Genomic DNA, 26,309 nt, shown 5'->3' with positions numbered 1-26,309 from the left:
GGCTGCGAGGTTGCTGGAGTCAGGTTGAAGGTTGACGTTTCCGTATGTGGATGTGATCTTCCTTCAAAAGAAGTTAGAGATTGTTGCAATGGGTTTTGTAAGGGGTGTGTTGCTGGTGGTCGCCACAGCACTGTAAATTCTCAGATTATGGAGAAGATTTATTTGGTGCTGGTGTTGCTGGCTTTGATGCGTTTGGTGTGGGCTGTTCACTTGGCATTTCAGACATGCTGGTGGACGCATGTCAAGGCAGATTTGAAGACGTTGTTGTCAGCAGTGTCTTTGCTCATTCTCAACTTGCTTTAGAGTTCCTTATAGTGCTGCATCACCCCCCCCCCCTGAGTTCCTCTGTGTACCAGCTGGCTTGCTTTTGTGATCTTGATTTCTTTTGGTTGTTGCTATACTTGAAGGGGTGCAGGTGGTGATCCATTCATTGAAGTTCTTGATGTCTTCTGTTAGGTTGCTGCTGATATGCTTGAGGGGGGCCAGGTTGTTGGTGCAGTTGGTGATCCATTCATTGAAGTTCTTATTGTCTTCCGTTAGGTTGCTGGTATGCTTGAGGGGGGCCAGGGTGTTGGTGCAGGTGGTGATCCAGTCATTGAAGTTCTTATTGTCTTCCGTTAGGTTGCTGGTATGCTTGAGGTGACGTGTGTTGAGGGCAGAAGCCCAGTCCTTCTCTGATATGCTCTTCCAGCAGCAGCCGCCTATCAAGATGTGGTGGTTCTCCTGTAATTCAGGGTGCTGAGCTTGAAACTTAAAAGGGTGATGTCAGTTCAGGTGATAGGTGTTGGTTTGTAGACTCTGATGTTGGTTAGTGTGAAGAAGAGAGGGTCCAGGAAGTGTCCAGCTGTGTGGGTGGATCTGGTCATGTGCTGAGTAAGGTCGAGGTTCCCAGGGCATTTGAGGAGGGTATTTCAATTGGAATCAATACGGTCCTCTAGATGAAAGTGCTAGTCTCCTTGGAGGTTGAAAGTGCTGGAGTCAATGATAATCTCAAGTCTAGATTCGTTCTGATGTCCATTCTTTCTGTTACACAGACCTATATCTCTATATTATCAACGTAAAAAAAGCCTTTTCCAATCTTTCTTCTGCATTTTACTTTGGGACTTCTGGCTTCTGATAATTCACTTTGTCGTTAACATGAAAAGACATAGGTCGGCTAGTTCGCTTTAATGCTTCCAAATATTTTGAGGATACCCACTGCTGAATGCTTCAATCTCTGATCCAATTAGAACCTCATTTAGTTTGTGAACATCTGAGGGGAAATATAAATCGTTTTTTTTCCCCACACGGGACTCAGTCCATGTGAAGGTCACCTTCTTCAGATAGGAACCTGTTGTATCCTCTCTGTTTTTTTACTTGATGTCTGGAATACTACGTGGAATACACATCCAGGCTCCTGTGATCCCATACTCTTTACCAAGAGACTAAAAAGAGCCAAAGTTTACCCCAGTCAGACTCAGGACTAGTGAGCGGAAGGTTTATCTTCCAGTGCACTTGTGAAAGAACTTAACAAGGTGTGACTGCAGGACTCGTACTTCAAGATTTTGGACATTTGCGGAGATTCTGACAGAAAGACATCAGCCTAATTTAATGACAAAAACATCAAGCAGGCATTTTTTATGCGCAACTACTCACATGTAAGGGTCTGAAGGCGCTGGGGTGGGGGTTGGGGGTCGGTAGCAGGCTCCTGTCCATCAAGGTGGGGTCTGTCGAAGAGCCAGGTTTTGAGGTTTCTTGCAAAGATGGGGAGCGATGTTGTCTGTCTGAGGTGGAGCGGAAGGGCGTTCCAGGCTTGGGTTGCGAGAAAGGAGAAGGAGCGTCTGCCCGATCTGGTCTTTCTGGTGCTGGGGACCACAGCATAGGAGACCTGGGCTGATCGTAGGGTCCTCTGGGGTGCTTGGAATTTGAGTCGACTGTTCAGGTAGGCTGGTCTGGTGTTGTGGAGGGCCTTGTGGGCGTGGGTGAGCATATTGAAGGTGACTCTAGCTTTGATGGGGAGCCAGTGGAGTGTGCGCAGGTGCTGGGGGATGTGGCAGTGTCCTGGCAGGTCAAGGACCAGTCTTGCGGCGGCCTTATGGATGTTTTGTAGCTTGCGGGTGAGGTTTTTGTCTATTCTGGCATAGAGTGCGTTGCCGTAGTCGAGTCTGCTGGTGACCAGGGCGTGAGTGACGGTCTTTCTGTGTTCCAGGGGGATCCATTTGAAGGTCTTAAGTAGGAGGCGGAGTGGGTGGAAGCAGGAGGACGAGACGGAGTTGTTCTGGCGGTCCATTTTGAGTTCTGAGTCCAGGATGATTCCCAGGTTGCGTGCCTGGCCCATGGGGGTGGGCGGGCTTCCGAGGGCGGGGGACCACCAGGTATCGTTCTATGCGTCGGGGTTTGGGCCCATGATGAGTACTTCTGTTTTGTTGGTGTTTAGTTGTAGGCAGCTGTTTTTCATCCATTTGGCGATGGCTTCCATGCCTTATCGAAAAATGTGTCTGCCAGTATTGGGTTTGTGGATCGGGAGAGGATGAGTTGGGTGTCGTCTGCGTATGACACAATGTTGAGTCCGTAGGTTCTGACGATGGGGGCGAGCGGAGCCATGTAGACGTTGAAGAGTGTAGGGCAGAGGGAGAGCCCGTGGGGGACTCCACAGGTGGCAGGTGTAGGGTCGGAGAAGAAAGGGGGGAGTCTGACCCGCTGCGTTCTGCTGGAGAGGACGGAGCGGATCCAGTTGAGGGCCTTGTCTTGGATTCCTGCGTTGTGGAGCCTCATGTTAGGGTGCGGTGAGAGACTGTGTCGAACACCGCCAAGAGGTCGAGGAGGATGAGAACTGCTGTTTCTCCTTTGTCTAGTAGGGTGCGGATGTCGTCTGTTGCAGCGTGGAGGGCAGTTTCCGTACTGTGTTTTTTCTGAAGCCGGACTGGGAGGAGTCGAGGATGTTGTGCTCTTCAATGAATGTGACGAGTTGGCTGTTGATAGATTTCTCGATTACTTTTGCTGGGAACAGGAGCAAGTAGATGGTTCTGTAGTTTTTGAGGTCGATGGGGTCCGTCAAGGGTTTCTTCAGGAGGGGGTTGACCTCGGCGTGTTTCCAGTCGTCGGGGAACGTGGCGGGTGCCAAGGAGCGGTTGATGGTTTGGCAGAGCATGGGTGCAATGGTGTCGGCGGCCCTGTTTAAAATGTGGTGAGGACAGGGGTCCGTGGGGGCCCCGGATTGGATTCACTATATCATCTTCAGTGTGACTTCAGTGGTGAGGCCTGTCCAGTTGTTGATCGCTGGCTTCAGTGTGTCGGGGGTGGTTGGTGAGGGTTCAATGTGTTGGTTGTCTTCGTCGAAGTTGTCGTAGATGCTCTTGATTTTGTGGTGGAAAAAGGTGATGAGTTTGGCGCAGAGGTCTTGTGAGGGAGGGATGTCGGTGGACTCGCTGATGGGTTGGGCGAACTCCTTGATGATGTTGAAGAGTTCTTTTCTGTTGTGTGCGTGAGTGGAGATCCTGTCTTCAATTGCTTTTTTCCTCGTTTTTCTTATGAGTTGTGGTGGGGGTTGGTGGCGCCTCTGAAGTTGTTGTAGGCTTCTGTGGATTTGGTGTTCCTCCAGGCCTTTTCGAGGAGGCGGCAAGTGCGTCTGGACTCTCGAAGTTCGGTGATAAACCATCTGACTTTCTTGGCGTGGGTGTTGTTGTTTTTCTTGAGGGGGGCTATGGTCTTGGTGCTGTTGGAGATCCATCTGTTCAGGGTTTTGGGCTGCGGTGTTGGGGTTGTCGTTTTCCGCAATGGTTGGGGTGGAGTTGCTGAGTTATGAGGTTAGCTTGTCGTCGGTGATTCTGGTCCAGTTTCTTTGTGGGAGCAGGTGCAGGTGTCTGTGGATGGTGGGTGTTCTGAAGGTGAAGTAGACGCATCAGTGTCATTCCATAGGAGTTCGGTGGTGGGGCTGAAGGTGATGGAGATACCTGTTGTGAAGAGGGGGTCGAGAGTGTGTCCTGCTGAGTGCAGGGGTTCGGTCACGATCTGGCGGAGTCCAAAGTTGTGGAGGTTGTCCAGGAGTGATGTGGTGCTGGGGTCCAGTTGGTTGTCGAGGTGGAAGTTGAGGTCTCCCAGTAGGGTATAGTTGGTGGATGCGATGGAATGTGGAGAGATGATGTCTGTGATGGAGTTGGCGAAAACTCAGCGGTTCGGTAGATGAGGTTTCCTCGGAGGGTGGTGGTAGGGCTGGTCAGTATCTTGAAGTGAAGGTGTTCCATCAGGTCTGTGGGCTCGTCAGGGAGTGTGCTCAGCAGAGGTTGGATTTTGTGGATGATGGTGATTCCTCATCTCCCGGAAATGTGGGGCGGTCTTTTTTGGAGATCTTGTATCCTTGGGGAATGGCGATGTCCGGTCCTGAGGTGGTGTTGGTCCTTGTTTCGGTGAAGAACGCTATGTCCGGGTTGGTGCTGTCGAGGAGGTCTCAGATTTCGGTGGCATGTTTGTGGAGGGATCAGACATTGAGGAGGATGCACTGCAGGGTCTTCAGTTGGGTTGTGGTCTTGTGGTTTCGCCGGGTCAGTGGTCTTTGCGGTGCTGCAGGTGTGCCGGCAGCGGTGACAGCTGAAGGGTCCGTGGGTGTCGGCTGGTGATGGTAGCTTGCAGTTGTTGTTGCTTCCTGGATTGAGAGCGTTGAGTGCCACTGGGTCGTAGCGTTGGCGTTGCGGAGATCCAGGGGGGCAATTGGGTCGCAGACGGGCTTGTCTTTGGCGTGCCCGCAAGTAGGGGTCGGGGAGGGCTGGACAGTTGAGAGACGGGAGGGGAGCTGCTTTCGGCTGGTCGCGTTGGTCGTGCTGGGGGGGAGGGGCAGCAGCGGCAGGGAAAAACGGCCAGAAAAAGGCAAAAAAAAAAAAGAGTTGAAATGAGGCAGTGAAAGGTACAAGAAAAGTGGGGGAAAGACATAGAAGGAGAGTGAGAGGGGAAGATTAAATCAGTGAAAAATTTGTGAAAACCAAGGAAAGACACAGAGGGGGAGCTAAATGGGGAGATTGAAACCAGTAAAAAACAGGTGAAAATGGAGGAAAGACACACAGGGGGAGTGAAAGGGGGAGATTGAAACCAGTCAAAAATGAATTAAAAAGGAGGAAAGACTCAGAGGGGGAGTGAAAGGGGAAGATTGAAACCAGTAAAACACGAGTGAAAGCGGAGGAAAGACACAGAGGGGGAGTGAAAGGGGGAGATTGAAATCAGTAAAAAACGAATTAAAAGGACAAAAGTTACAGAGGGGGAGTGAAAGGGGGAGATTGAAACCAGTAAAAAACGAGTGAAAACAGATAAAAGACACAGAGGGGGAGTGAAAGGGGGAGATTGAAATCAGTAAAAAACAAGTGAAAATGGAGGAAAGACACAGAAGGATAGTGAATGGGGGAGATTGAAACCAGAAAAAAAGAATGAAAACGGAGGAAAGACACAGAGGGGGGAGTAAAATGGGTAGATTGAAACCAGTAAAAAATTACTGAAAACGGAGGAAGGACACAGAGGGGGAGTGAATGAGGGAGATTGAAACCAGTAAAAAGTGAGTGAGAAAGGAGAGAAAGAGCAGATTGAGAGAAAGGAGACATAGGTCCACTGGAACGCCAGGGATGAGGCGCAGGTAAAACCTGTGGGTAGAGGAGAGCCTCGAACACTAGCACTCGAGTGGGCAGGGGCTTGGGGAAGGCCTCACTTGATTGTGGAGCTGGGAGGGGGGAGAGCAATTTCACTGATAATGAGTCAGTGGTCTTGTACGCCTGCCCTTGCAGCGGCCGCCATCAAGTAGGGGTCTTGGAGGGCTGGACACCTGGGAGGTGGGAGGGGAGATGGAATGGGACAGTCGCGTGGGTCGTGCTCGGGGTACGCCGCGGGGGCAGTAGCGGCAGGGGAAAACGGGCAGAAAAAGGCAAACAGGGAGAAAAGAGTGGAAATGAGGCAGTAAAAGGTGCAAGAAAAGTGGGGGAAAGACACAGAAGGAGGGTGAGAGGGAAAGATTAAATCACTGAAAAACAAGTGAAAACGGAGGAAAGACACAGAGGGGGAGTGAAGGAAGGAGATTGAAACCATTAAAAAACATCAAGCTTGATCTGACTGTCCAAGCAACCGTAGATGTATCCACGAGAAGGCTTCTGGTCATGGTACTTAACCATAGTCAATCACATCATTACACCTTGCTTCTCGCTCAACCCTTCATTGGCCGTTGTAGGCATGACATTAATTTCTACCTCATCTCGGGAAATGGGCACTCCATGTCACCCACACTGGATAGCCAGGTGTGCCAACCAGCACCGGAGAGAATCTGCTCATGCTCGGGATACTCCCTCCCAACTATAGTCCCGTCAGCACCTGCATCCTTCATGGTAATGAGCTTCCTCCCTTAAAGGATAACAAACGGCACAGACCGCATGATATTTGGATGGATGCGCCTAGGAACTTCTATGTCCCCTTCCAAAATGGTGATTGCTGCTATATTGAGTCTAACAGGGGCCCATTACCCAAGTCAACAAATTCACTATAATGGGTGCTGCTGGGACACGTCTGTCACCTGACAGTTCTTTATTGAATGCCCCCTCAGTGTGACCCCTGTAGCAAGTTATCCCTTTGAGCTTGAAAGTATGTTCTTTTTCTTTTGTACTGACTTGAAACCCAATTCTTTTTTGCCTGCGTCCTATCCATGAGAATGTTATGCAGTTCCTACGAATTAAGTAGGACTGTGTATTCTGGACAACAGAAACGTCAAAATATGGGAACTTGGTTCACAAGTATCATCAGGAATTGTTGGCCTGGTTCCTAACTAGCTCACAGTGCCCCATCTGAACCCCCTAAACTTACAAGGGTTCCAGATGGTATCAGCAACCACGAACATGACCACTTTTTTACTCCCCACAGGAAACATGGAGACAGACCTACCCTTTTGTTGTTTACTTTTGCATGCCCAAGGAAAACACAAGAAAGATACGAATTGGCTTTTCAAACATTTATTGAAACAATAGTATTCTTGTGTAAAAAGAGTGTGCTGCAATTATCAGGCAAAACAAACAAAGCAGTGTAACCCACATTAAAAGAAAGGTATAAAAGAAAAGATGTAATGCTTTCCCTTTTGGGTCCACTTTAGTTCTCCCTTAGTTTTGCGTTTTAGGTTGTCTCGGCTCGCTCTGCATAGCCACATATAACACATTTGTGTTATTATTTTGAGAATACGCTGTACGTGTTTGCTATTTAAGGACTATTCTTTGGATTTTGTCTACACATTTCACACAAGGTGCTTGGGATACATAACAACGTAGTGTACTGTTTTCTTTGCTCGTCCAGCAACAGCTCCTTACATTTAGACATAACACGGTCGCACAACTGTAACTCCAGCACAATAGTTTTAGGATATAAACGGTGTTCCGTCCCCTTGGGGGCAGAGAGGAGAATTCCGGCAGAGGGGACTGTTCTGGAATGACAGCAGTGCCCGACATGCAGCCCTGCGTAAACTAAGTTTACACTCGTGATGCGGACCATCTTACTACTTACGCTAGGTATGGGGTCTTGGGCCAATCCCAGAGATCGCAAATGTATCCCGATGCTCACATAGTAAGGGTAGAACTAGACACATATATAATTTGCCATGGTTGGGATGTTGGTCCTATACAATCAGTTAGTAATTCTAATAACTTTTAGTCGCATCTGTCTAATGATCGCAGCACATTTGCTTCATAATAGAATATGATTGTTTCAATAAATGTATTGTAAACATTTGTTGTGTCTTTCTTGTGTTTAGAATGGGCATGCATGAGTGAGTAAGTAAATGTAAAATGTAATTGTAAAAATGTAAAGCGCACGGCTGCCCTGAGTCGTCGTGGCGCTGTAGACCGCTGGGGAAACCGTCCTGGCTTTCCCTATGAGATGGTCCCTACTAGGTATCTCCAAGGTGAAACCAGGCATCCCCGGCGAATGTGGGGGGCCGTTGTAGAGATGAGGCAAGCTAATGCCCAGAGTTGCCGAGTGTGATCCCTGGTTAGAGTAGGCACCGAGGCGAGAATTATCGAGTCCGCTGACCCTGGTCCACAACCCTGCCACGTCGGGAATTGAACCCTGGTCCCGGGCCGTTCTCTGCTTCCGGGTCTGCCGCCTCTAACCAGTGAGCCACACCACTCCACTATGTGAGTAACAAAAGGGGAGGATCCGTTGCCACAGGGCCCTTGGGGATAGAGGGTCGTGTTTGAGATTGCTGAAATCACCTGTTACTCTGGAAAGATTAGGCGTTCAGGTGAGGCACTGTGTGCTGCCAGGATTGGGCCGACAAGTATTGACGTTGTAGAGAGACTCAGTCCCTAAACTCTGATGTCCTGTTGTCCTAACAAACAGTTCTGCTTTACCAACGGAATCAGTGCAACATGTTCACCATTATAACATTACTATGTGGTTATATGATTATATTATTCTACTCCTACCTAACACTATCTATACGATTGCTAGCATAGTGGGAGTACCCTTTGTCAGATACCTTGGGTTAGCCTAAACGGCCATACCTGACTAATATGTATCACAAAGCCAGCCTGTGTAGAATGGTTAGCCTCCTTTTTTTTTGCATCAGTCTTTGTGTGTGTGTTACATTTTAAGGCAAATACAATGCTGTTGTGTTTAGACATTTCTAGGGCACACGTTGATTTTAAAATCTGCAATTTCCACTCAATTCCATAATCGTTCTCAGTTGACTTTGTCCATGCTGTAAGAGAGAAGTGCCATTAAGTGTAACATAAAATGCATAAGATACAATATTATTTAAAGATTATATATGATTTGGCCATGCTGTCATGCCATTGTCCACAACAGCCAATGCATTTTCCAAGATAATCCTGTCAATTTATATTAATCTTAAGCTTTCAGTGGCGTCCACCGGCCATTGTAAGTGGTGTAGATGAATCTTTTAGAATGTGGTGACCTAGGACCCAACAAGAAATGTTGTAAATCCATGTCATCAGGAAGTAAATATAGATGTTCCTTAACCCCTTCCACGCTGGGCTAATTCCCCCCCGGTGGAGCTGTGCTTATGACGAGCTGAGCTCATTATGATTCCGCCCACTCCTTTAGAACCCCCGCACAGGCGGGGAATTAGCCCCGCGTGGGCCGGCAGCGGCAGTCATGAAGAGCTCAGCTCGTCATGGGCACAGCTCCACTGTGCCTCGTGACGAGCTGAGCTCGTCATGAGCATGCAAGGGGTTAACTGCAAATAATGTGGAATGTTGTAACCATTGCTGTGTTGAAGCAGGTTCTGATTATCAAAAATGAGAACAGCGAGGCTTGGCAATCAGTAACAGTTTTAATGTAATTAAACAATAATGATTCCCTTTGCATTAGGTACATGGCATGCTTTATACTGTACACCCGGTGCAATAAAGTGAAGCTTGTCCCACTTTGGGCAGGAAATACTGGTACAGTGGGTCATGAATTGTGTGTTTACATGCTTGATCCCACTCTGATAGAAGGGACCATAAATACCAACTGAAAGTCACATCTGAGGTGGTCCAGGTGGCTGGGTGGTAACCCATTCGCAAACGGGAAGGGGTCCCCTTTACAAATGCAGTGGAAAATATTTTTTAATGGTCCCAGGGGCCACTCCCTGCCTTTAAAAAATGAAGGGAAGCGTCCCGCTTGCAGATGCAGGGGTAAATATTATTAGGGGTCCCAGGGACCACCACCTGCCCTTAAAAAAAGAAACAAAATATTTCTTTTTTTTTCCTGAAATTCATCCCCTTTTCCTTTAACCCCTTCTACGCTCATGACGAGCTCAGCTCGTTATGAGTTACGCCTGTTGTACGCTCATGACGAGCTGAGCTCGTCATGTAACGCGGGTTTCCGCAAACTACCGCACACAGCGGGAAAACCGCTAGCGCGTAAGGGGTTAAGGAAAACGGACTGGTTTAAAAAAAAAAAACTGCTTTATTTAAAAGCAGTCCCAGACATGGATGTCTGCTGAACCCAGCAGGCCACCATCCCCGGGAGGGCCAGCTATTCCCAATGGGGTTGCAAATTGAGAGTGCCTCATGAATATTCATGAGGCATGCAATTTGCAACTCCATTGGGAATCGCTAACCGTGTCTCAGACACTATTGTACATGGCATTTTCCAACTCTCAAATTGCAACTCGCAATCAAGCGCAATTCGCGAGTCACAAATTGTCATGGTCGAACATCTGGCCCCTGGTGTCTCCATCACATGAAGTGCTAGGGGTGAACAGAGGGCGGCTGTTTTATGTTATTTGGTTAAAGTGAATTTAGGTAGCGTAGGCAACAGTTGTTCTGTGGTGTGCTGGACTCCTAAGAGCGGGATCTTTCTATAAATTAATCAGAACCTAACATTACCCCATCTAATTGAGTGTCTTGAGCATGGACGGTTTCTCTTTCTGTCTTGTGGTACGAGCGTTTCCCCTGGCATTGGCTGTCCTAATCAGGTGTATTCCCCCTGTTTTCTGGGTAGCCTTCTTCACACAGGCACATATTAGTTGAAGGTTGCATCACAGCAAGAGTAAGATTACAACCACTGGTAACAAGGCTTTGCATAAGTCTGCGATCCACCTTGGTACCCAGGTAAACAAACCTGTGAACAATTCTATGTTTGGGGCACCTCCTTCTTTAATCATGACCTGCTGTAGGTTGTGCAGTCTTTGGATGGCGATTGATCATGACCTGCTGTAGGTTGTGCAGTCTTTGGATGGCGATTGACAGTGTGCCATTGTATAGGTCTTTCATGGGGATGAAGGTACAGCATGCTGTACCTATCTTGGCGCATTCACACCCTTCCATTATGCTCATTAAGTCCAACACATACCAGTGCTGCCTCACCAGGAGACAGATGATCTACATTTTTTCTTTCCGTTGAGGCCATCTTCGGTGGTGTTCTGTGGGCCCAGATCTCTGTACTGGGATCAATGTAGGACATTGTTCTGCATTCTGTCCATCAACTTTTGTTTTTGCATCTGTCTCCCAGAGTGTTACGGGTATGCCCAGACGTGGGTCCCGTACTCTCCATGCCACTGGAATCAAGCTATCGTGTCTGAACAGGGGTGAAACCCCGAAACTGGTACTAGGATGCTTGTTTCCAGTCCAGGGAGGACCTGGCTTGACAGTTTGGGCTGGACTGTTCCCATGAGGCACAGGGTCAAGACGGATTTGCATATGACTGGGTTCAAATTGGAATGGCATGGTGAGCAAAAAAACAATGAATTTAGGCCCGGATCTCTGTACTAGGGTGAATGTATGACATTGTTCTGCATTCTGTCCATCAACTGTTGTTTTTGCATTTGTCACCTCGAGTGGTACGGGTATGCCCAGACGTGGGTCCTGTGCTCTCCATGCCACTGGAATCTAGCTATCCTGGCTGAAGAGGGTGAAACCCCTAAACCGGTCCTAGGTTGCTTGTTTCCAGTGCAGGGAGGACCTGGCTTGGCAGTTCGGGCTGGACTGTTCCCATGTGGCACAGGGTCAAGACTGATTTGCATATGGCTGGGTTCAAACTGGAATGGAATGGTGAGCAAAAAAACTATGGATTTAGGCCCAGATCTCTGTACTGGGGTGAATGTGTGACATTGTTCTGCATTCTGTCCCTCAACTGTTGTTTTTGCACAAGGCAGCTTTAAGCGCCATGATTAAAAAAAACTTTCTGTTCTCTTGATTTCAGCATCTGCTGAATCTTTATTATCACTTGTACCTGCACCCCTAGGAAGGATATATAAAGGTGCAGCTTCAAACATTGTTTTCCCATGAAATACAGTATCCTTATCTGTCCCTTGAACTTCCTCCTGCGGCATGGGGGTCTGAGCTGTTTGTTCAGCTGCAGCAGCGGCCTTTTTCTCCTCTCGCAAACGGAATGCATCAGTTTGTAGTTTAAACACACGTCTAATTAAATCGGCCACCTGGGAAGGGAGAAAAAGACCGTCACTCAATTGTTTATGATCTTGTTTTATATCAACAGGTTCTAAGTCTGTGGAATGTTTCCTAAAATTTGCAATTACTTCTCCGGTAAACGACTCTGTAAAATCTAACTGCTCCGAGTCCGTCCATTGCTGAACATCTGCTACAATGTCTGGAGCAGAGGCATCACCACGAGCTGCCTTACGAGCAGCAGATCTGAGAGTGGCTGTACGGTCAGCGGTCAAAAAAGAGCGAGTCTGTCATTTAGGGTCTAACTCTGTCTCTGTGTGATCTGGGGAAGATTTATCATCATCAGAATCATCTTCGGGGGCAGAGGGAAAAGTATATGGTGGCGGAGATCGATCTAACAAAATTGAATCATCCTGTGGTTTATTAAGTTGAGGCTAGAGAGGACGCCTGACAGGGTATTGGCCATTTACCTGTAAATTGTGCTCCCTATCCTCTTTTGTTTATTTCCCTCATTTCTTTATTTTTCATTTCCTGCGATTTCAGATAGATGTTTTTGCACTGTTATTTGTATGCTAAAACTTGCTCTTTCCTCACTCTCTCATGCGCTTCTTTCATCCACATTCGCAGACAGTCAAACATATCTGGTCTACTTTGGCTCTTAAACACACTCTGTTCCACATAGTGAATTTTTCTAATATCGAATGACCCATGTATTGGCCATCATAAATCAGGATCCTTCTTAGTATATTTATTCCATAGTGCACTATACATTGTGAAAGAAATACAATTTTTAATGTACATATTCCAATTTGGTGTCCTCTCAGGGGGAGCCGGCTGATTTTGTTCTAAATCCATATTGGTACCTCCAAGAAAGCAACACATCCTTCGAAGCGTGCGTGAAACAGGCACCCAAAAATATTATAGTATGTATCATTTTCATAACAAAGTGGTACTTAACACGAATATTGTACCGTTCAAGAATTAAAAAAATTAGAGAAAAATCTCCACATTACTTGCCTATATAAATTGCAATTTATATATACCCAAACCAAACCAAAATCTTGGCTAAGCAAATCCAAACAAAAAGCGTCACATTTAGCGATCTTACCAAACAAAAGTATCCAGCCTCAAATTGCCAAGCTCTGAATCAACCAAATGGTCACTGTAAGACGAACGCCAAAAGGGATCTCAGTCGTAGACCGGCACCACCTGGAGGGTCGAGTTGGGAAAATCAGAAAAGCACTTCAGCCTGCGAAGACAAGGGCCTCTTCATGCAGTGCACATCCTTAGCGAGATTCCAAACCTCCGTCAAGGCCACTCCATCAGGCATCCGAGTCGCCGATGAGCCCCACGTAACGGGCGCCAATTTGTGGGGTTGAGCCTTTTCAGGAGCCCACCTGGTGTAGGGGTTCGCCCTTTTGTGCACTTGTCCTTTAGACTGACAAAGTAGAGATTGGCATGGAAGCTGTAATATCACAAAAGTATTTTATTAGGACACATGAGTGGAACTACATCGATACAGAACCCTCAGGCAAAGTATGAGACAGCACATGGAGTACAGAAACCATGGGCCTTATATATACACCTTTTACTGCAGAGTAAGCACGGAGGCTCAAAAAGAGGCGTTACAAGTGTACACACAAATAGTCAGTTAGGATACATCAGAAATGCTTAGTCAACAGAATGGGAGTAGCTACAATGCTGCTGACATCAGTTAAAATAGCCTGACAGTTAAATACACGACAGGTGCATCCTAACAGCTAAGGCCTCTCTTAGCATGTGCAGTACTCGGTGTCGGAGCTAATTATAGATGATGACTCTGCGAAATAGAGAAGCAGGCAACAGCAAAGACGGGGAAGCACATGGCAAACGCACGGCTTAACTAAAATTGATGCTAAAAACAAAATGGCTTCAGCTCATCCTAACAGTAGTCTCTGCCAAGTTTCCACAGCAGGAAGTCCCATTCCCAGATCCCAGAGTATGGTACCTGGTTCCCGGTTAAGAGGGGGACAGGTTGAGATTCAGGGGAAGTATGATGCTGTCTCACCAGTCTTGTGGGGGGAGTGTGGGTGAATGTTGTGATGCCCTTAACATTTGAGTGATTGGTTAGCACGGTAAATGGTGTTAAAGGGCTGTTCAAAATGTTTTGTCAGACCGAACAGGCCCCGTAATTGTTTTCCAGAGTCGCGCCAACACCTGTTGGAGTGTGTAAGTTCTGTGGTTAGAGGGAGCTCACATTGGGGAGGGATACTAGAAGAATGGTGCAGGTGTCTTCCAACCCAGAGTGGTGGAAGTGGTTCAGATTAACCCAGCTAGGTGACCTTGTAAGTGAGGAGGTTGCAAGGCCTCACATCCTGTTCCGCAGGGGAAGGTGTGAGACTGGGCTGTATTCCGAGCCTCAATCTCAGTCTCCAGTACATGATGGTTATTAGAGGGAACACCAGGTAGGAAGCCTAGTCTGTCCTGTCAGACCGTTCTTCGAGGGGGATCTCCCTGTGTTAGGTAAGCTGGGAGTGTCTGTAATCAGGCCTCCATCAGTTCTGGTGTCTGGCAGTGCCACTTCTAAGTGGAGTGTGCGGAAGTCCAGATTGAGGGGTGACCGGGGAAAGAGTCCCCAGTGGAAGAACCATTGGGTCAGGGGCCAGCCAGAAGGGCTAAGTCACCAATGATTGGCCATGGTGACGCCACTTCTGTCCAGGGGCATCTTCGCGCACTGTTGGAGGGACAGGAGGTCACGAGCTCTGTGCCAGGCAAACTGTCACACGACACATTAGGTATGTGTCACCCTTAGGGAGAGGGGTAGGCGAGCGCCCCATGAAGTCCTGGTTCTGCGGGCATCAGACCAAAGGGTACCGTCTCTGGGTTGGGCAGCCAGGAGCAGGTGTTTTCCGACCTGGACGGCAGGGCAACTATAATCAGTGTCCTGACCAGTTTGCCTTCTAGGGGTACCACTCCAGAGGGGTGGTGCAGGCCTAGCCGGGATCTTTAGGGTCCCTGGCTGAATGTGGTAGTACTTCCCTGAGAGCAGGTGGGGCCCATCTTAAGGGAAGTGACCCTGATCTTCAGAAGGGGGGATATAGGGCTCTGGAAAGGGGGTGCAGAGGGAGGGAGTCCTCACCTCTGACCCCGGTGCAGCTGGTAAATGTGGATCCAAGGTGGTAGACCAGTTGATGGAGAGAGGTCCTGTACTGGTGGAAGAGTTGTGTTCTGGTGGGTGCTTCTCCTGGGAGAGTGTGGAACCCCAGAAGTAGAGGTAACCTGTGACCTCTGGTCAGCCTGAGTGTGGAGGTTGAAGGATCGGTGGTAGTTTGGAACTACACTGAGAGGGAGAGTGGAGAATGGCTATTATGTGCCAGGGGTTAAGGACCAATGACATCTGGATGTCCTGGTCCTAGCCGTGGACAACTAGGGAGTACCAGTGGGGTAGACTAGTTGTGCCTGAGAGTTTTTTTACGGAGGGAACCATGTAGGTTCAGAGTGGAGTAGAACCAGAGGGTGTCCCTGCAGTGCGGGCCCACGTCCATGTTCTATCACCCGAAGCAGGGAAGCCCATCAACGTAGTGATTGGTCTACCCTGCATTTTGGCTGGAAGGGGGTTGTGTTGAACTTCGCCCCTTTTTGCAGGCTCACCCCTAAACGTTTAGTATTTCTCCCAGCCCTTTTCTCTGTGTAGTGTTAGTGGTTTAAGGCCGCTGGGCACTTTAGCCCTGTGGTCCAGTGTAAAGTGCGTGCGCTCTCTGTTACATTTAGTGGGAGTGAGAGTGGCCTGCCCTCCCATAGGAATGCATGGGGGATTCCCTGCCCAGTGTGTGTCAGTGGTAATTCCTGTTATGAGAGTAGCAGTATGGTCAAGTCTGGTATGTATGAAATTATGAGAATAAATGCTGCGCAATGGTGAGCGCAGATTTATTATGACTATGTGAGAAATGGCACTTTTAGAAGTTGGCATTTCTGTGTGCTATGTGTCCGCCTGCCTGATGTGAATTGCATGTCTGGTTTTGGAGGGACAGGGCAGGCTGAGCCAGACGTGGGTTGAATAGAGAGATCTGCAGTTGGAGTATGGGGAGGGGTGACCCTTTGATCTGAACAGGGCTGTGCCTGGCAAGGTGAATGATGGCTCCACCTCCCACTGTGCGGCTGATGGCAAACCCCCTCTTCCTCAAAGGCAGGATGCAGCCTTGTAAACAAAGTTCTCCAGGACCACACCGAACTGGTTCTGGCTGGGTTCAGTGACTTGTGACTTTTGAGAACAAAGTCTTTTGGTGGTATAAGTAAAGGGGCTGTGACCCCATGAAATTGTTCAGTTCCATGGTGCTCTTCTAGGATGATGTGCTGCTCCTGATCCTACTGGGGCATGCTGCTGCTGGGGCCCAGGAGGAACTGCCATGAGTGCTTGCCTCCCTGACCCCTGCATTGCCCCCTTGATTGCTGAGGGCTTTTTCTTTTTGAGCTATGGCTCCCTGCACCCTGTGAGCGATATCTTTTAATTCTTTCCTGTAGGAAGAACGTGTTACTTCTGGATGCCAAGACGAACCTCTGTCCGTGTAACTAGAGGGAAAGGACTTTGAAACTTTCATCCATCTTGCTGAAGCAACTACCCAAGGGCCTGATTTGAAAAAAAAAGGTCCAATTGGTCGCCGCTGCTTGTCCTACCAGCGTGTTACCCCAAAGCATTGTGGTCCATGAAGTAAGCATCAGCGGGTTTGCCTCTGCCAGAGTCTTGAGCAAAAATCACTGTCACGTTGGCCATCCCTGGACACGTGTTTCGAGGTTGTTACCTCTTGTCAGCAGGGAATAGGCATGTATGTAGGGGTGCTGCATAGGCTGCCAAAAAATATTCTCAGGTCCGGTACCGCTCGTGGCACGCAGGTGCGTAACCCGTGTTCGTCAGCCCCACCAGCTCAAGGGTGCCTGAATATAAAAAAAAGTCCAATTGGTCGCACACTGCTTGTCCTACCAGCGTGTTACCCCAAAGCATTGTGGTCCATGAAGTAAGCATCAGCGGGTGTGCCTCTGCCAGAGTCTTGAGCAAAAATCACTGTCACGTTGGCCATCCCTGGACACGTGTTTCGAGGTTGTTACCTCTCGTCAGCAGGGAATAGGCATGTATGTAGGGGTGCTGCGTAGGCTGCCAAAAAATATTCTCAGGTCCGGTACCGCTTGTGGCACGCAGATGCGTAACCTGGGCTCGTCAGCCCCACCAGCTCAAGGGAGCCTGAATATAAAAAAAGTCCAATTGGTTGCACACTGCTTGTCCTACCAGCGTGTTACCCCAAAGCATTGTGGTCCATGAAGTAAGCATCAGCGGGTGTGCCTCTGTCAGAGTCTTGAGCAAAAATCGCAGTCAAGTTGGCCATCCCTGGACACGTGTTTCGAGGTTGTTACCTCTCGTCAGCAGGGAATAGGCATGTATGTAGGGGTGCTGCGTAGGCTGCCAAAAAATATTCTCAGGTCCGGTACCGCTCGTGGCACGCAGGTGCGTAGCCCGGGCTCGTCAGCCCCACCAGCTCAAGGGAGCTGTGAATATAAAAAAAAGTCCAATTGGTCGCACACTGCTTGTCCTACCAGCGTGTTACCCCAAAGCATTGTGGTCCATGAAGTAAGCATCAGCGGGTGTGCCTTTGCCAGAGTCTTGAGCAAAAATCACTCTCATGTTGGCCATCCCTGGACACGTGTTTCAAGGTTGTTACCCCTCGTCAGCAGGGACTAGGCATGTATGTAGGGGTGCTGCGTAGGCTGGCAAAAAATATTCTCAGGTCCGGTACCGCTCGTGGCACGCAGGTCGTAACCCGGGCTCGTCAGCCCCACCAGCTCAAGGGAGGCTGAATATAAAAAAAAGTCCAATTGGTCGCACACTGCTTGTCCTACCAGCGTGTTACCTCAAAGCATTGTGGTCCATGAAGTAAGCATCAGCGGGTTTGCCTCTGCCAGAGTCTTGAGCAAAAATCGCTGTCACATTGGCCATCCCTGGACACGTGTTTCGAGGTAGTTACCTCTCGTCAGCAGGAAATAGGCATGCATGTAGGGGTGCTGCATAGGCTGACAAAAAATATTCTCAGGTCCGGTACCGCTCGTGGCACGCAGGTACGTAACCCGGGCTCGTCAGCCCCACCAGCTCAAGGGAGCCTGAATATAAAAAAAAAAGTCCAATTGGTCGCACACTGCTTGTCCTACCAGCGTGTTACCCCAAAGCATTGTGTTCCATGAAGTAAGCATCAGCGGGTGTGCCTCTGCCAGAGTCTTGAGCAAAAATCACTGTCACGTTGGCCATCCCTGGACACGTGTTTCGAGGTTGTTACCTCTCGTCAGCAGGGAATAGGCATGTATGTAGGGGTGCTGCGTAGGCTGCCAAAAAATATTCTCAGGTCCGGTACCGCTCGTGGCACGCAGGTGCGTAACCCGGGCTCGTCAGCCCCACCAGCTCAAGGGAGCCTGAATATAAAAAAAAGTCCAATTGGTCGCACACTGCTTGTCCTACCAGCGTGTTACCCCAAAGCATTGTGGTCCATGAAGTAAGCATCAGCGGGTGTGCCTCTGCCAGAGTCTTGAGCAAAAATCACTGTCACGTTGGCCATCCCTGGACACGTGTTTCGAGGTTGTTACCTCTCGTCAGCAGGGAATAGGCATGTATGTAGGGGTGCTGCGTAGGCTGCCAAAAAATATTCTCAGGTCCGGTAGGGCCTGATTTGAGATTGCCTCCTGCTGAAGTCTCTGGGACATTAGACTTCACCCATCAGCCATCCGGATTCCTATTTGAGGGGAATTCTCCTCGCAAGTGAGGCCTCTGTTGAGAATTCCGGAGCCTCTGGTTCTACTGTGGGGAACGCGGGCTAAAAGTCATTGTTATCGCTATTGTGGGCCACTGCAGCTGAGGAGCTGTTGCAGCTGAGCGCCCGCATTTGCCTGTGTTGCCAAAGTCATCTTTTATCGCTATTATGGGCCGCCGCATTTGAGGAGCTGTTGCCGCTGAGAGCCCGCATTTGCCTGTGTTACGAAAGTCATAGTTATCGCCATTGTGGGCTGTCGCATCGGAGGAGCTGTTGCCACTGAGAGCCCGCATTTGCCTGTGTTACCAAAGTCATCATTATCGCTATTGTGGACCCCGCAGCTGAGGAGCGGTTGCCTCTGAGTGCCCGTGTTAGACCCGGCATCTTTGGCGTGGTTTCCATCTATCTTTTTGCCTCTACCTCCTGTATTTTTGATGCTGTACTGGATTTCGTTTTTGCTGGTTTAGATGCTTTGGACACTCTGCCACTGCTGATCAGTGCCAGAGTGTAAGTGCTCCCTATGTAAATTGTTATTATGATTGGATATACATGATTGGCATATTTGTATCACCATGAAGTCCCTCTCGTCATCACAAGCATCACTGATTGTGCCACCCACATGAGTAGCCCTAAAATGGTGTCTCAGGCCTGCCACCGCAGTGCCTGCCTGCAGTCTATGAAGTGCCATGTCCTCCTGGTCAGTGTCCCCACTGACCAGGCCTAACCCTTCCCTTTTTGTGCACAATGGTCCCCCCTATGGAAGGCCCAAGGTACCCCCCTGGGCAGGGTGCAATGTATGTGAAAGGTAGAGCATGTACTGGTGCAGGTGACATGCTCTGGTAGTGAATGGCAGCCATTTTAGTTTTTCACTATTGTAAGGCTATCTTGCTCCATAGATTAACATGGGGGATGCTGGCTACAGTGGCTACCAGCATTTCTTCTCATAGGAACAAGATAGGACATAAGAGTCTAGTATCCCTGAACTCAGAATTTAATAACACATCTTTTAGGAAAGGTTGTTTTTAAATCCTGTGTTTGAGAACAGCACTTTTAGAAAGTTGCTGTTCTCTTGTCTGACCCTTCTGTGTGCCTTGGCCTGTTCGTGTATTGACTGTCTGGTTTGAGAGTGACAGGGGCTGGGGATTCCCCAGGAGGCTGGCTGAGTCAGCCCTAGGCTGAATGACTGCATTTGCAACTTGAGTGGTGGGAGGAGATAGCACCTCGGCCTGAATAGGGCTGTGCCTGCCTTCCACATTGCTGGCTCCACCTCCTGCTGGGCGGCTGACGACCCTGCCCCTCACTCTGAAAGGAAAGGAGAAGCCAGGAAAACAAAGTGCTCAAGCAACACCCAGAACTGGTTCAGACCGGGCTCAGGGCCCACTTGTATAAGTACAGGACCCCTGACAACAGAAAATTAGATCTTCCTGGAATCAAGAAGGAACCTCTGCCAAGGAGAAAGCTGAAACTGAAGAAGGAAGATTGTCCGGCTGATGCTCTGCTGGATTGCCCTGCTATTGCTTTGATGCCTAGGAGAGGGGAAGGACTTTGCTTTGTGCTGTGTCCCCTTGCTTGAAGGAATCTCCAAGAGTTTGAGAAGAGCTGGTTCCCTGTTCTCAAGTCCCAGGAACAAAAGGGCTTCACCCCCAGCTTCCCCTGAGCTCTACTGAGAGAGTTCTGTCCTTCCTGGAGTGCTTGGCCCATGTGTGGTGCCTCTGGAAGTTGTATCTGTGTTGGGACGCTGGAAACTAAGCTTGAGAGACTTTGCCAAAGAAAAGTTATTGCATCTCTCGCTGCGGAGCGCATCCACGACAGTGTGAGAAGATTCCCACCGCTGCGAAGATCAAGATCGTCAGAGCGCCTGTGGCCGCTGTCAGAGCCGTCGCATCCTTCGTTTGCGGGACGCACCCGATCGGTGCGGGAAGTCTAACATCGCTGCGAGTGTCGTCGCAGAGCCTGTCGTCACTGGGTGAGATCGCCGCACCGCCTGCTTGCGGACTGCATCACGTCGCTGCGAGAGTCATCGCCGAAGCCAACGCATCGAGGAGCTGAGAGAGAGAAGATCACCTCTGGTCCGCGCATCGTCGCTCCGGTGATCGTCGCACCTCCAAAGATCGTCGCATCGTGCCTTTGCGAGAACAAACTTCCTACGGAACCTACGCACTGGAATCCATACAAGTGTCCTTCCTCCCCATACAGACCGGATTCGTCGCAACACGCCCGCTGCTGCTGCAGCGGGGCTGTTGCAAACGCCTCCCCAGGGTCTCAGGAGCAACGCATCGCTTGTTTTCCACTGCACCAGCTTCTACTTTTGGAGCTTTGTCGCAACTAAAGGTACTATGAGCTAAACGTGACGCAGCTGTGAACTTTTCACGTAACTGTGGATTATTTTATCGCAACCTAAAGAATTTTAACGCAACCTGAAGAATTTTTTATCGCAACCTTAAGAACTCTTTTGAAACCATATTCTTGAACTGTGTATGTTGGATTTTTGTTGTTTTGGTCTTGTGTAGTTTAGATTAAATACCTTTATTTTTCTAAACTGTTGTGGAGTCAGTTTGTGGTGTTTTCAATGTGTTACTCTGAGTGTTGGTACAAATACTTAACACATTGCCTCTGGTTAGCCTAGACTGCTCGTGCCAAGCTACCTAGACGGTGAGCAGGGGTTATCTCAGAGGGTTTCCTCCTTGTCCTGACTAGAAGCAAGGGTCCCTATTTGGACAGTGGTACCTACCTCTGCCAACTAGAGACCCCCAATTCTAACAGCCCGCATTTGCCGTCCTACGAGAATCATCGCTATCACTATTGTGGGCCACTGCAGCTGAGGAGCTGTGTCCGCTGAGTGCCCGCATTTGCCGTCCTATGAGAATCATCGCTATCGCTATTGTGAGACGTTACAGCTGAGGAGCTGTGCCGCTGAGTGCCCGCATTTGCCGTCTTACGAGAATCATAGCTACAGCTATTGTGGGCCGCTGCAGCTGAGGAACTGTGCCGCTCAGTGCCCGCCTTTGCCATACCACAAAAATCATCACTAACAATGTTGTGGGCCTCTCCAGCTGAGGAGATGTGCCGCTGAGTGCCCACCTGTAAGCCCTGTACTTTCACATCTGTGCATCACTTAGTGCCAGCTGCATCATTTAGGTCTGCGCAATTGCGCATATGGATTCTGCTGCATTGGCAGCTGCCCTGACACTTTGGACATAGGGCATTTTGAACCCTTTTGAGAAGGCCGGTTGGGTAGATGGACTGTCAGGTTTGTAGGGCGCCAGGCCCTAATGTGATGGATGTGGTGCTAGGAAATGTGATTAATGTAGTATGATTTACACACCCTGTTTTATGCCTAAAAATGTGGTTTATGATTATGAGATTTTACATACTGTATTTGTTTGAGTTATCCTCTACTGTGGTTTATGCTAGTGAGATTATTTCCTAAGGTGAGTTATGGTCTAATATGTTTAGGCTTATGAGGTTGGCGCAGGATATATTTCACGCCTAATGTGATACAGTGGATAATAAGATTTATGTTAAAGGATGATGCTGAGTCCAGTGTTTGCCATTAATTGCTGGTTGTGTTCCAAGCTTATTATATGTTCTCCGTTTACTATCTTTACTAAGTGATGGTTCTGACAGTGGTCCAAGTGCCCTGTCGTGTATATAATCGCCTGTAAATATTCCCAGTGCCAGTTGGCACAGTGTATATTGTGTGATTACTCTTCTAATGTGTTTTATGATAATACAAAGGCTATTTTTTATATAACCTAGTGTGGAGTTCCTTTTGTGGTGTGCCTAGTATGTTGTTGCTGTGTGGGTTGCGCAAATGCTTTACACATGGCCTCCGGGATAAACCTGACTGCTCGTGCCAAGCTACCAAGGGGGTGAGCAGGGGTTATCTTTGGCGTGTAACTCCCTTGCTCTGACTAGAGCAGTGATTTCTGCCTGGATAAGGCTCAAGTCCTAACCAACCAGAAATCCCATTCCTAACAAGTCTCATCTAAGGGCTCAATTGACATCTACCAGCTGGTTGGAGTCACGTGTTGGGAACCTTCACTAACTATTCAGTGATGACAAAATAATCGTATTTCTTCCGGGAGCAGCGCACGTCCGTCTGACAGCTTCTTAGACGAGTTAAAGCAAACGTAAGACATTAAGTCAGATACCATGGTAAGGTCGAAAAAGACAAAAAGCACACACTTCTTTGCAGTAGGGATGTCAAGGTATATCACTGGCCGTGCTGAAATCTCTAATATAAATGCTGCAATCTTCCAACAAATGCTTCAACCATCCCTAGGAATGTGGCAAAGATAACTTAACAAACAGAAAAGTAAAGGCAGGAGTTGGAACTTCAGCTGATCCAGTGTGAACAGGAAAGTATTGTCCAGAGTGTGAATGGAGCTGCATTTGTTATATACTTCCTGAAGTGTTACCTTTATTACATACATCTTGAAGAGTTTCCTTTGTCATATACTGCCTGTAGAGTTACAGTTTTATACACTTTGTAAAACCAAAGTGACAGCAGTATATCCTGATCATCTCCTTTTCCACAATGTCTTCTTGCTTAAATGAAATCTTGACTATGTGCGTCTTCCTAAAGCTATACCTCTAGCGAATGGGTGCTCCGTGAGTGCCCTTTCTTTACTAAGTTATCACCTCCTTTTCTGAGATGTGGCATGTTCAATGGAACATTTAGTTAAATATCTGTGTATGGTGAAATATCTCTTGGTTACTTTAACAAATGGTAAAGAAGAGATGGTCTGTACAAATAGTTAAATATTGTGTATTTACATTCTCCTACATTTTCATTCAGTGATTTTAAATCTCTTTACTTCCAACAGGAAACCAGCCTTGAATGCACAAATGATTGTGATTAATGACTTTAATCGTGTAAATCGGCAAAAAGCCGTCATAACAAATTAGCTCCAATATTCAGTTAAAGAGCTGCACAGTCGGAGAATGAGGAACCTGAACATAAACTGATAGATCCTGGAAGAAGCAGTCCAGAGCAATTCAGTGGATGTAAGAGTCTGAGCTGTGCACCTCCACCAACAGGACTAAGAAATGACCTCTAGAAAATGAACGCAACAACAATAACAACTAACCACTGCCTGCATATACAAGTCTCCAAGATTTGATCATTGGATACAGCATTGCTGTGTTTCCTGTAAAGATGGCAAACCACCATTCAGTGCGCTAGGTATATTGTAAACTATTTCTGGCTAGACCACAGGAGCAAGAGAAAAGCACAATGGAGTAGAGCCAGACAACTGAAGGGTAACGGAAAGAGAGTTTTTCTGATCTACAAGACTGTCCCAATTTGCATCGAACTTATGGAAGACTAATCTTCACTCGTAAACATGCAAAACCATTATACAATCTAAAGACATAACCACATACATAGAAGCTTTCCTTGCCACAATTATAATATATGTAGTGGGTGAGTCTTGCATTTCGTTGTGAAATCTGAAATCTAGCATCCAAAATACCACACACATAAAGGGAATGTGAGAATAACACAAGTGCTTTATCAACCGTGTTAGCTCCTCAGGAAACTCAGTCATGGGATGCAGACAAATATAAGCCCGACCCAGAGACACTACCCAAGAAGGAAAAATCGTACACAATCAGCAAGAGCTTTAGTTTGTGATCACTAAAGAGCCATCAGCAAACACACACAGGAGAAGCAACGCGCAATTGCAATAAATGTGTGAAGAACTTTAGTCAATTAGCACTCCTAAAAGATCATCAGCATACACACATGGCGGAAAAACCATACCATTGCACTGAATGCGTGAAGGCATTCAGTTGGTTATCACAACTCCAAATACATCAGCGAACACACACAGGGGAAAAACCATACCATTGCACTGAATGTGTGAAGAGCTTTAGTGGGTCATCAGACCTACAAAAACATAATCGAACACACACTGGGGAAAAACCATACCATTGCAATGAATGTGTGAAGAAATTCAGTCAGTTATCAAATCTACAAACACATCAGCGAACACACACAGGGGAAAAACCATACCATTGCAATGAATGTGGAAGTAGTTTTAGTTGTTCCTCAACTCTCAGGATTCATCACCGAACACATACAGGGGAAAAGCCATTCAAGTGCAGTGAATGTGTGAAGAGCTTCAGTTGGTTATCACAACTCCAAACACATCAGCAAACACACACTGGGGAAGAAGCATACCATTGCAGTGAATGTGTGAAGAAATTCAGTCGGTTATTAGACCTCCAAGTACATAAACAAACACACACTGGGACAAAACCATACCATTGCAATGAATGTGGAAGTAGTTTTAGTGATTCCTCAACTCTCAGGATTCATCGGCGAACACACACAGGGGAAAAGCCATTCGAGTGCAGTGAGTGTGTGAAGTGCTTTAGTCAATTATCAGCCCTAAAAATTCATCAACGAAAACACACAGGGGAAAAACCATACCATTGCAATGAATGTGTGAAATGCTTCAGCCGGTTATCACACCTACAAGTACATCACCGAACACACACCGGGGAAAAACCATACCATTGCAATGAATGTAGAAGTAGTTTTAGTCAATCCTCAACTCTCAGGATTCATCAGCGAACGCACACAGGAGAAAAACCATTCCAGTGCAGTGAATGTGTGAAGAGATTCAGTCAGTCATCACAACTCAAAATACATCAGCGAACACACACTGGGGAAAAACCGTACCATTGCAGTGAATGTGTGAAGAGATTCTGTCTGTTATTTCAACTCCAAATTCATCAACGAACACACACTGGAGAAAAACCATACCATTGCAATAAATGTGTGAAGAGTTTCAGTATGTTATCAAATCTTCGACAACATCAGCGAATACACACAGGAGAAAAACAATACCATTGCCATGAATGTGTGAAGAGCTTTAGCCAGTTATCACAACTCAAAACACATCAGCAAAAACACACTGGGGATCAACCATACCATTGCAATGAATGTGTCAAGAGCTTCAGTCACTTATCACACCTCAAAAGACATCAGCGAACACATACTGGGGAAAAACCATACCATTGCAATGAATGTGTGAAGAGCTTCAGTCGTTTATCACAACTCCAAATACATCAGCGAGCACACACAGGAGAAAAACCATACCATTGCAATGAATGTGTCAAGAGATTCAGTGAATTATCACACCTCAAAATACATCAGCGAACACATACTGGGGAAAAACCATACCATTGCAATGAATGTGTCAAGAGCTTCAGTCAATCATCACACCTCAAAATACATCAGCGAACACACACAGGGTAGAAACCATTCCATTGTAGCAAATGTGGGAGTAGTTTTAACCCCTTCGCTGCGGCGGCTATTCGGCCGCAGTGCTAAGGGGGCGGGGCGGCGGCGCGGCGGTCCCGTGCTCGTGACGGAACCGCTCCGTCACGGCACGCGGGTGAGCTGTGCTTGTGAAGGAACGGTTCCGTCACGGCCCCGCCCGCTCAATAGAACACGCCGCACAGGCGCGAAATCAGCGCCGCGCAGGTGCGGCGGCGGGGCCGTGACGGAACCGTTCCGTCACCAGCACAGCCCACCCGAGTCTCGTGACGGAACGGTTCCGTCATGAGCATGGGAGGGGTTAAGGAATCTTCAAAATTAAGGAATCATCAGCTAATACACACTGGTGAAAAGCAATTCAAGTGCAGTGAGTGTGTGAAGTGCTTTACTCAATTATCAGACCTACAA

General features: G+C 47.9%; 1 protein-coding gene across 1 annotated transcript in view; it reads left to right on the top strand.

Annotated features, from left to right (window-relative positions):
• The window catches only part of LOC144759693 (uncharacterized), a 273,339-nt gene extending 247,384 nt beyond the window's left edge, over positions 1 to 25,955 (top strand). The window contains 1 exon segment of the mRNA XM_078646497.1: positions 24,122 to 25,955. Coding sequence (XP_078502623.1) covers positions 24,122 to 25,955 — 1,834 coding nt within the window.
• Positions 25,956 to 26,309: the final 354 nt, after the last annotated feature.

This window comes from Lissotriton helveticus, chromosome 1_1 (assembly GCF_964261635.1).
Source record: "Lissotriton helveticus chromosome 1_1, aLisHel1.1, whole genome shotgun sequence".
NCBI lineage: Eukaryota > Metazoa > Chordata > Amphibia > Caudata > Salamandridae > Lissotriton > Lissotriton helveticus.
The sequence above is the reverse complement of the archived record's forward strand: the minus strand, read 5'-3'. Positions and strand labels throughout refer to the sequence as shown.